Raw genomic sequence first — 12,030 nt, 5'->3', positions numbered from 1 at the left:
CAACATTTCCTTTACTATCATGTAATATAGAAAAAAAAGACTTACACATGATAAATTGTCTGTCAAATCAAACCAATCATGAAATTCCACATAAATTGGATGAACAGCACTTCATATTTCACTTGGGCAGCTTAAGGCCCTGTCCCACTTACGTGTCCTTGGCACACAAATTACACAACCTCGTCATCGCGTTGAGGCGCATGGGCATCGTGTGGCCGCGCGGGGCCGGTCCCACTGAGAAGCGCTGAGAGGTATGGAGTTGCGCGGCACTCCGAAATTTTGTAACGAACAAAATCTTCGCACGCCACCGGCCTGTGGCGTAACATACGGCCACAGTGGGACAGGCCCAAGACCCTGGTACGACGCAACATCTAACCTCCAACTGCAGCAGAAGCAAGCAAATGATCGCCAAGCTCGGCCTGGGGCTCACGGCCGTTGCGTTCCGGATCAGCCCCCACTTCTATTCCCAGAGCGAGGCCAAGAAAATTTAAGATAGACACAAAATGCTGGAGCAACGCAGCGGGATCGGCAGCATCTCTGGAGAGAAGCAAATGGGTGATGTTTCGGGTCAAGACCCTTCTTTCAGACTGAAGAGTCTCGACCCGAAACATCACCCATTGCTTCTCTCCAGAGATGCTACTTGTCCCGCTGAGTAACTGCAGCATTTTGTGTCTATCGTCATGAAATTCTACCAGATAGCCATGATCCCTTATATTTACCAGATTCATCCATATATCTCAGATGCCATCTGTGCCAGAATGCAAAAATAAAACCAATAAAAAAAACCTCAACTTTAAATTTTGTTCCAAACAGTGTGCAATAGAATGAAGACAATTTAGCTATTTAATGTTGATCACTGATAACATTTTGCTTTATGAATGATTGTGCATCATGATCTCAACAATACTTTAGAAAAATGCTTGAAATTTAAAAAGGGGAAATGAACACCGTTTAAAAAATAATTTGGTATGGACATTAAAATTTCAAGAGACCAAGGCTCAGAATCAGAAGACTTCAAGGGCCTTGTATGACAATTTATCAGGAAGAGAAATAAGGAGAGATGACCAAGCAAGAAACAGGCAGTCGCACCAGAAGGCATTAGTGAATAAATGTATTCCCATGGGCAGCGCAAATTTGACAGAAGTAAACAATAAACAGCTCTTTACAGAGACAGCTTGTCTTCAAATGCTATAAAATTTTACCAAGTGATAGCTAGGCACAAAGGGAGGATTATAATACATCTCTCAGATGCCAAAAGTTAGATTCCTTACCCTCAAAACACGATCCGAGAACGATTGGAGTCATTGCCCTAGGTTTGTTTCTCTCAGGACTAGTTCCAATACATATTGCTTCAAAAATATATCTGATCTCTGGGCACTTTGCTACAAATACATGCAAGGATTCTGAGAAAAGATTATAATTTATGAGAATTGTGTTTGCAGTAGTTTGCTGGGACTTTCCTGAAAATGGAAATTGATACTGGTGAATGATCATTAGGCAACTTAAAACAACTCCAGTAAAGTTAATTAAGCTTAGCCCATCTGCCATAGGTCAAAAACGTCATTACCACAAACATGGAAAATGACAACACTGTACTCAATACAAAAGGCACACTTTCTAGTGAATGTAACATGAACGTCTAAAAACAAATAGTTCTGAAGAAGGCATTTTGGATGCTCCAACTGCAAGCTATTTATTGCACCCGATCCAGGTGAGTTACAGAGTGCAGCTCACAGCAGAAATACAAGCCAAAGAGAGATCCTCCTGTACAAACACAGCTGCTTCACTGTCTTGTATAGAATTAGTACTCTTTAACTAGCATAACCAAACTCAGGAATCAGATGGAGAAAGGCCATATACACTTCAACTTGTTTTCATTCAATAAGGTCATCTGATCTTTTGCCAAAGATCCACTTTCAGACAATATTATGGCATCCAAACATTCCTTCAATGTCCTAACTTTTATACTCCCTAAACAAAACCCCACCCATCTTTCTCCAAGAGAGATTTGGCTACAAGCTTGCTGGTAAAAAAAAAGGACAAGACATTTCTGTACTTTATAGGTTTACACTGGCCTTGAATCTGAAGACATAAAGAACGTGCTAACATTCAACTTTCGTGTTTAAAACCCCTTTAGTACATCGGGTATGGAGGGATACGATTCATGTGCAGGCAGAGGAGATTAGTTTAATTAGACATCATGTTTGGAACAGACATAGTAAATTGAAGGGCCTGTTCCTGTACTGTACTATTTAATGTCTATGTTTAAAAGATAGTTCCCAGGGCAAAAGAGGTAAAGGTAAATAATTCCAGAAGGTGGCATATGAATGGAAAAATGCAGTAATGAATTTGAAAGAAAGATGAGCAATGATTAATGATGTAGAGTGAGAATGAGACATATTCAATTGGTGTGACAGATTAAAACGTTTTGAATCATGGGGAGAGCGGTGTTTTGAAAGAACATATTCAATTTTGTTGGTATTATTGTGAGATTTTACTAGTAGAGTGGCAATTCGGAATACTCTAATATGTCCAAGTGCAAAAGTCTTTGTAAAATGGAAGCAAGATTAGATTAGAGTAGTGGACAGGCGTATCTACTGTGGATTATCACCCAGCCAACCTTTTCTTTTCCCCACCCATTGCGTAGACAAAACATTGTGCATATTTGAGTTAAGATGCAGGGCTGCAAACATTTTTTAAAATTCACATCTAAACCAGATCAATGATCAAACAAGACCAAGTTATCAAAACGCCACTTGGTCAGCAGCGGCCTCTGCAACCTCTCCACGTTCTGAAATCCAGAAGGTCTCATCCATTTATTGTCATTTTTTTTAAATTTTTTTGTTGGGGTAAGATGCATGGCGGGAGGGCCGAATTGCTTATGGAACTGTAACATTCAAACTATTTAAAAACCGAATGCACATTTGACCCGACCTTTAAAATTCGGGTTTCCGTTGTATACGAGGATGTATCCTTTCCAACAGGAAGAAGTAGTCACTCTGGTGCACGACTGCACCGTGCGTAATAATGGCCGAGTCCGGAGCGGGTGAAACAGTGGAGTAGCGCTCAAGCTGCTGCTACACAAAAGAGCTGGAGGCTCCAACGGCAGGTCTGGGGCAGCAGCACCGGGAGCCTGGAGCTCCCTGGAAGGAGAATAGGCAGGGCTCTTGCAACTGACTTTCCTTGTGGGGTCGAAGAGCTCCTGGAGCGGGGCCTACGCTCACTGCCTCCAGCGGCTTGGAACCAACAGAGACTCTGTGAGCGCACGCGTGCTGTTTTTTCAAGACCCGGTGAGCGACCTGCACCAGTAGCGTGCCTTTAATATCAGTGCGGGACAATCGTTGTCGCCATCCTTTTTGACTTTGACTTGAATCGGGGGGGGGGGAGGCATGCAGTGGATAGGTTTGTTTTTTTGGCCTTCCATAGATAGTATCATAGACAGTGACGATAGTTATGAAGAATTACAGTGGGATATTGATCTGCGGTACAGAGGAATGCAAACAGAGTTTAATTAATTCAGGGATAATGACAATAAATGCATCTTGTATCAATTTAGGTAGTCAAAACCAGGACAGTATACTTCCCAAAACAGTAGGACCCTGGGGCAATTGTGGAAGAGGGATCTAGGATTACTCAGTGCATTGCTCCATGAAGTTTGTTTAACAGGTAGATGCATCACTACAAAGAGGGCCTTTTTGGCATGAACTGTAACATCATGTACTAGGAAACTGAATGCACATTTGATTCATTTAAATTGTTAAGTTATAGTTATCCTTTCCTAGGTGAGGTAGTCACTGCAGGCATTTGCACAGTGCTAGTATTGTTTAACAAAGAAACTGAGAGTAGTGTTCAAGAAGGTACAAAAAAGCTGGAGTCTACTGTCACCCGGCTATAGAAAAGATGCCATGAGGTTGGAATGAATGCAGAGAAGATTTGCGATGTTGTTGCCAAGATGTGAGGGCCTGTGTTATCGGGAGAGACTGGGACATTATTCCTTAAATCGCAGGATGGGCGATTTTTTTTTAAGCTGTATAAAATCATGTGGGGCATACATAGGGTGGATGCATGGAGCCTTTTTCCCTGGATAACGGAATCAAGAACTAGAAGGCATAGGGGAAAGATGAATGAATACGTTTATTGGCCAAGTATGTACACATACAAGGAATTTGCCTTGGTGCTCCGCTCGCAAGCAACACGACATACAGTAAACAATTAAGAAAAAAACATAAAACATTAAGAAAAAAACACTGTAGTTTAAACATGTGAATGAAACAAATTACTAGAGCAAACGGAGGCTACAGACATTTGGTTATTCAGCTACTACTCGTGGGGAAAAAAGCTGTTTTTATATCTGGCTGTGGCGGCTTTGACAGTCCGGAGAGGCCTTCCAGAGGGTTTTTGGCCAGGGTGAGAGGGGTCAGAGATTATCTTACCCGCTCGCTTCCTGGCCCTTGCAGATAGTTCGCCAATGGGGGGGGGGAAAGGTTGCAGCCAATCGAACTGATTGAACGATTCGTTGCAGCCTCCGGATGTCATGCAAACCAGACCATGATGGAGAAGGTGAGGACAGACTCTGCGATGGCAGTATAGAATTGGATCATCATTGCCAGTAGCAGATTGTGTTTCCTCAGCTGCAGCAGGAAGTACATCCTCTGTTTGTGTACTAATTGTGGATGATCAACTATGATCACATTGAATGGTGGTGCTGGCTCGAAGGGCCGAATGGCCTACTCCTGCACCTATTGTCTATTGTTGGGTCTTTTTGACTGTGGAGACGGTGCCCCCCCCCATTTAAGATGATGGTTCCAAGCAAAGATCCTGGAGATGATGGTTCCAAGCAAAGATCCTATAGCGGAGTAAGATAGACCACTCCTGGTAAATGCAATGGGCTGGCGTGTAGTACGCAACAGAGCGGAACGTGGGCCTTTTTTTCATCCATTTCAGTAACCTGACCCGACTTTGTAAATCCCTCTCGGCGTTGCAGGGGAACAGTTTGTGTATGTGATATAGGGTTAGATTCATAATTCTGTTGAATTTTGTTAAAGATTAATATGTTAACAAATTATGATTCTGTTAATTGTCTTTAACGTTTTTCTAAAAAGCTTTTCTTTTTAAATGGCTCCTGTGCTGTGTTTGAGTTTGAGTTGATTTTTGTATTACTCTTGCACTCTGTAATTCATCTAATCACACTGTTCACAACTGCAGCATTGGGAAAATAATAGCAATATGAAGATTCCAGTTGCTCTGCTCTTGGAATGTTCTTCAATGATTTTTTGTGTCCATGGAATTGTTTTTCAACGATAAAATGGGTCTGGTCTTCCCAATAGCCAGAGAATGAAATGAGATCTGTCTGTAATGGTAGAGTTATCTAAATGAAGTATTTAACAAAATAAAATTTGTTTTGAGCTAGATTAAAAAACGATGTACAACTTAAGGATGGTTTTATTCAGCGACCATACAACTGATTCGATTGTGTAGGAAAGAACACACATACATGTTTAAGAAGGAACTGCAGATGACGGAGAATCAAACTCACACCCGCTGAGTTTCTCCAGCACTTTTGTCTACACACATATATGAATGTGATTATAGATGTATATAATCATATAACACATATATAACATATATTTCTCCAGATTTGTATATATAATGATAAAACTTTATTTCGGACACAAGGCCCAGACAAGGGACAACATTACATAAAAACACATTGTAACCTCCCCGCAACTTTACCCTGGCGTCCCAGCCGTGCTGATCCGGGCCAGACTTTGCACACGCTGTGGAAGGAACATAAGCATCTTTTTGCGAGGCAGAGAGGCAGAAAGAAAATTAGAAGATTTTTACAAAAGATATTTGATTTTTACGAGGATGTTTCTGTAACCAGCTTCCGTCTCCGCACTAGTATCTTTGCTCCACTGTGGCGGACAAAGATGGCGGATACCGAAGCCGGTTACGGAAATGGGGCCAAAATTTACCCATGAATCTGCCCATGACCGTACTACGTATTTTTAGTCGAGTGGACTATCTTGCTTGCTAGCTATAGGATCTTTGGTTCCAAGGAACTTAAAAGAGGCCACAGATGTAACTGTGGTGTTGTTGATGGTGAGTGGGGGGAGGGGGAGAGGGAACTCTCCTAAAGTTTACGCATAGGAACCTGACATACAGGTTTCACACAGAGGGTAATGGGAATATAGAATGAGCTGCCAGTAGTAGTAGTAGTAGCTGGGGCAGATACAATAACAACATTTAAAATACATGTCTCACCAGGGACTAACTCTACTTAAATCTACTGAATGTTTTTCCTTCCATTATTTATTATGTAAAGGTATATGTGTGTTACGATTGTGTTTATAGTTTGTTTGGTTGTTTGTCTTTTTGCACAAAAGTCCGTGAGCATTGCCATTTTTATTTCACTGCACATCTCGTATGTGTATGTGACAAATAAACATGACTTGACTTGTTCCCAGGTTACACACACACACACACACACACAGTGAATGTTTAGAGGGATATCTTCTGAATTTGGAGTCGGCAGGGCAGTACTCTGCATATCGCCAACTTGTGCCTGATATGAGCCAGATGCAGAAAAGTGGGACTAATTTTTAATGTGGCATCTTGGTCAGCATCCACAAGTTGGGCTGAAGGGCCAGTTGCTATGCTGTATGCCTCTACAGTACAGAATAAAATAAATTCAATCCAAAATCATAATAGCACTAAAGTTTATAGCTGTAATTCAGGAGACCCCAGTGACACGAGATGTGGGATTCAATATACATGGAAAATCCACATCATACAAATATCAAAACTCTGGTGATCGTCCACAAATAAATGGATGCACCTTTTTGCAAGAAGTAATTTAGCGTTGTAGATCATTATTCGTGGCTAGAGGACGGTTTAACAGATTAAAAGACGGAATGTAAAACCTGCCTGTTTTCCCCCCGGGCACGATGTAAAACGATACTGCTTAGAACATAAAAAGCTGGCGCTTTGATCGGCCAGGTGAACAACGGACCTAGATGGACTCAAGCAGTGTTATTCGGTGCCAGGAGGTGCTACCATGCCATGCCACTCGATTACAAAATGCGACTAGCCTCCCCGCTGAAATAACCGTACTATTAGCAGCTCTCTACGGCAGTTCAAAATCCTCACGATCATTTAGTTTCTGGTCAGAAACCAACATGATAAAATTAAAAAATATATTTAGCCCAGATAAGTCACCGGTGAAGTTCAACAAACGAGTGATTGTAAGCAAACAAAGCACAATAAGGCTGGCTGCCAACCAATTAAGATAAGCACTGCCATTTACCTTCGACTCAACCTAGATAGGAACATCCACACTGCTGTACAGGGAATCAGTTTCATAAGATGACTATCCTTCCACTACCCCTTTCTCTTACCGGAGAATTTTCCGCCGATGTCTCCCTGTCTCCGTCTGCGCTGTGAAATGAAGTAAGAATTGGACTTCTCCGTCACCCACAGCTTGAGAGCATTTTTCAGCAACACTTCTTCAGGCTTGAGCCACATGATGAACTCTCGTGGACATGAGAAACTAATGGAAACAGTTTTTGTTTTCGACTTCGCGTAAATGTAGCAGCCCAATGTTGCTCACATTGACTGGATACGTTTGCGTTTCACCTGGAGCAACGCTCACGTTGGACCTTCGCCGGGGCTCGCTCTCAATTTCACCTCCAATTTCCGGATTTCACTCGGTTCCGAGTCTTCCGGCTCTCACGGAGGAAGTCCCACCCCAAAATTTGCAACCATTCAGACCTTCTGAGCACTTATTTTCTCTGCTGAGTAAACTCGTAATCTATTCCAGTGACTACATGAACATTAAGTAATGGATACATACATTAATGCATCGCAGCTCGCGATGGGTTGTAAAAGGTTGTTTGATACCCTGTCCCTGAAATATATGTAGAGAAGATTTTCTTTTCAATTTATAAGACAATCTTCCTTTATTCCTACTCGTTATATGATGATGGTGCATGCCCAATAGTTTGATGCATAAACATGAATTTTCTTTTTAATTCAGGCAGCACTGGATTTGTTGTTCATACCTAATTATCCTTAAGAAGCTGGTGGTAAATTAATTGCCTTCGTCAGTTGCTGCAGCCCTTCTTGTGAAGGCGCTTCGATGTGCTGGGGAGCGCATCCCAGAATTTATACCCGAAACAGGGATAAAATCCCGAATTTATACCCGAACAAAGATAACATTCAGAGTCGTGATATGCACCTCTTGGATGGGACCCTGCAAATTATAGGTTCTCTCGTGTTTCCTTCCCCGAATAAAGAACAGCGTGGAAGGCAAGGGAGAGCAGTAACAAAAGAAACATTACGAATATGGTTATCTGTGACGGGAGATGCTCTCCAGAGATCATCTTTGTTTCCCTGCGCGAGTCTATTATTCTGTGCATCAACATAAATAACATCCGTATGACAAGAACGTCACAGATTGTTTGGTAACATTCAATGCACTCGATATTCAAGGTATACCGTTACGGCATTGTGACAATCTCTTCATTATTTTTTTCACAGTTTTTGTTCTGCTCACTTCCCTGCTACCACAGATTCCTCAAACTTTGGTTGCAATTGGTGCAGCAGTTAGTGCTGTTTCCTCAAAGCTCCCTGGACCTGGGTCCGAATCTGGACACGTTGCTCCTATGTGTAAGTTTCTGCTGGGTGCTCAGTTTCCTCCCACATTCCACGTATATGCTGGTAGGTGTTAGATACTGTAAATTATCCCATTGGACACGTTAGTGGTAATACAATCAAAGGGCAGTGCATGCAAATGTAAAGGAAATTAAATTGCTGCAGTACAGGGACTGTTCCACCAAGAGTTGGCATGGACATGACCGGCAAAATGGTTTCTATCTGTGCCATTTATTGATTGAAAGATACAGCATGAAAACAGTCCCTTCAGTCCGCAGAATCCACGCCGACCATCGATCGTCCATTCTCATGTTCTATGTTATCCCATTTTCGCATCCATTCACCAACACACAATGGCCAATTAACCTACAAACCTGCACGTCATTGGGTTGTGGGAGAAATCTGGAGCACCCAGTCGAAACCCACATGGTTACAGGGATATCGTGCAAATTCCACAAACAGCACCCGAGGTCAGGATCAAACCTGGGACTCTGACGCTGTGAGGCAGCAGCTTAATCAACGGTGTCACTGTGCCACCATGTTAGGTAAATATAACTGTACAAGCTAACTTTAGCTCCCACTCATTTTTATGTCAAAGGATTTTCAAAAAAAAATCCTCTGTAGCCAAAAGGCAACAGCAGAGATTCAAAGCAGTTTGGTCTAATGAGAGTTGCTCCTTATCCTACTCACAGTACCTACTCTACTGCTGAAGATGCCTTATGCTGATATATAATTGGATGTGAATGCACACCACAATGCTCTTGCCACCAATTTCATGTCCAATAGTTGTCTGGAATGGAACCAATCTGATGCATATTTGGTGCCATGCTTAACCCTGGTGAACATTGGACTACAAGTCCATGTCTGGACATAAATCTAAGACATGGCGATATTGGACTATTCCAGTGCACTCTTGGCTGGCCTCCCTATTTATACGATCCATAAACGTGAGATCATCAAAAACAATTTTGCTCCTTTTGCAAATCGTGCCAAATAACAATCACTCATTATCTCTGAGATCTATATCTAGGCTTTATGTACATAGTGCTTGTAAATCTGGTCTCCTGTTGAACAATGGCCATCCTGAGGCATAACTCAGAATCAGTATCAAAGCTGGAGTCAACCCATATGAGGATGCATGTTTGGGCTACCAGCCTATACTCAGAGGCCTACATAAAAAGCACCCGGGAAATAATGCAAATTAGCCTATGAGAGTTATAGAGATACAGCACAGGAACAGATGTTCCTGGCACTCATCATGGTTAGATTAGTTTAGAGATACAGCGCGGAAACGCACCCTTCGGCCCACCGAGTCCGCACTGACCAGCTATCCCTGCACATTAAAACTACCCTACACGCACTAGGGACAATTCTTTTACATTTACACCAAACCAATTAATCCATAATTGGGTGGAAACTCACCTGGTAACACAGAGAATGTGCAAACTTCACAGATAGCACTGAAGCTGAGGATTGAACCAGGTCTCTAAAGTTTACTAGCTCTGCTAGCTGCTAACATTGTGAAGCCTTAACATGGTTGAGCATCTAGGACAGCATTTTAGCCCTTGTGAGAATCGTATTGCTTTAAAAAATGACCTAATTTCCTCCCTAAAAAGTGTCAAAGTTTTGCAGATTTCTTTAACCAAATCTACAGCACTATTAATTCAAATAACATGGATGTTGAGATCTCCGCAGGACATATCTGTGCATTTAACTATTTCATATTCTATTTGACAACTTTTTTGATGGTTAATATTTTATTTTTCTCTCTTTACCTGGAGCAAGTTACATGGAAATAACTCCATTCAATCCAGTTTTAATTTCCTCTCACCCAATTGCTATTATTCACAAGAGAGTAAATAGTGATTTTTTTTGTGGGCTAATTATTAACTGGAAACTTTGTAGCCAAGCATAATGTCATCCATGTCTTACTTGACAAGTACTCTACTATTGAAAAATGAATAATGATGTAAAACAGAATATATTAGAAATACTCCGTAGATCAGGCAACAGAAGAGTTACCAATTCAAAGCAGTGGCCTTTTATCATATGAAAGTAAAGTTGGAAGTCAAATATGTCTGAATATTGATATGGAACAGTAAAACTAATTTCAAAAGCTGTATCATTGCCCCATTTGAGAACTGCTAACCAAGACCAGGGGGTCAGCCATGGAACTGTCTGGTTGGGACTGGTCAGTTGCTTCCTGAATAAAATTAGCATTTATCTATTGGGTAACTGCGGACAACAATTATTTGCTGTATCCTTCATGTACTTTCGGCACTCTAATTCATTCTCATCAATGTTCCAGTACTTCAGAGGATTCTTGTAATTATCAAATTTGACAGGGTATGTCTGCCCAGGCCTTTCAAAGCCCTTTGCAAGATTAATGAAATTATTGAAGAATCTGATGTCTGTGGACTAAATTAAGAAATCAAATGTGCTGAATCCAGTGCAATAGAGGACTACTATCACTTAATGGAACTAAATTCAAACCTTTGCGCTATAACAATTCTAGGATCTTCTGCCAGTCATTGAATGCTATTCATTTGCATCCGATCTAAGATTCATATTTCAGCCAAATGAAAGTTCCCTCCTATGGTACAGATTAAGTAAACATACAGTGGCTTGCAAAAGTATTCATACCCCTTGAACTTTTCCACATTTTGTCACGTTACAACCTCAAACATAAATGTATATTATTGGGATTTTATGTTAGACCAACACAAAGTGGCGCATAATTGTGAAGTGGAAGGAAAATGATACACGGGTCCCTTTTCCACCATCAACACCGAGACTATGAACAAAATCTATATTTCGCACTTCTTTGTATTGTGGCTTCAATCCCACAAAAACTACGGCAGAACTCAATCACTTCCATTTTTTTAAACTAATTTAGGAACTTAGCTGCTTCCCTTTTTTGTCCAGAAAAAGGTTTTGTTTTATAATTCCTCTTAAGTATCCAATTTGTTTGCACTCATTTGCAAAGTTACATTTGTATATCTCTTTCCTGGGAACCTTTCTGGCATGTTAACTTCTGTATACTTTCTATGATAATTGTACTTGTATTAAATCCAATTGTTGACTTCAGAATGGGGAAATTAGGAGACAACAAGCCAGTTTTTATTATGGGAGCAGTGGTGGTACGAACTGCTTCAAATTAGTCATAGAGTGATACAGTGTGTGGCCCAACTTGCCCATACCGGCCAACATGCCCCAGCTACACGAGTCCCACGCTTGGTCCATATCCCTCCAAACCTGTCCTATCCATCTACCTGTCTAACTGTTTCAACTACCTCACCTGGCAACTTGTTCCATACACCCACCACCCTTTGTGTAAAAACGTTACCCCTCAGATTCCTATTAAATCTCTTCCCCTTT

The 12,030-nt window shown here is 41.3% G+C and overlaps 1 protein-coding gene across 1 annotated transcript in view; it reads right to left on the bottom strand.

Annotated features, from left to right (window-relative positions):
- Positions 1–7,759, bottom strand: part of LOC129698199 (TBC1 domain family member 8) — an 88,240-nt gene extending 80,481 nt beyond the window's left edge. The window contains 1 exon segment of the mRNA XM_055637160.1: positions 7,398–7,759. Within this exon segment, the coding sequence (XP_055493135.1) occupies positions 7,398–7,524 (127 nt within the window). The 5' untranslated portion in view covers positions 7,525–7,759.
- Positions 7,760–12,030: the final 4,271 nt, after the last annotated feature.

The sequence above is a fragment of the Leucoraja erinacea genome, chromosome 6 (genome assembly GCF_028641065.1).
Source record: "Leucoraja erinacea ecotype New England chromosome 6, Leri_hhj_1, whole genome shotgun sequence".
NCBI lineage: Eukaryota > Metazoa > Chordata > Chondrichthyes > Rajiformes > Rajidae > Leucoraja > Leucoraja erinaceus.
This window is presented reverse-complemented; position numbering and strand designations above follow the sequence as displayed.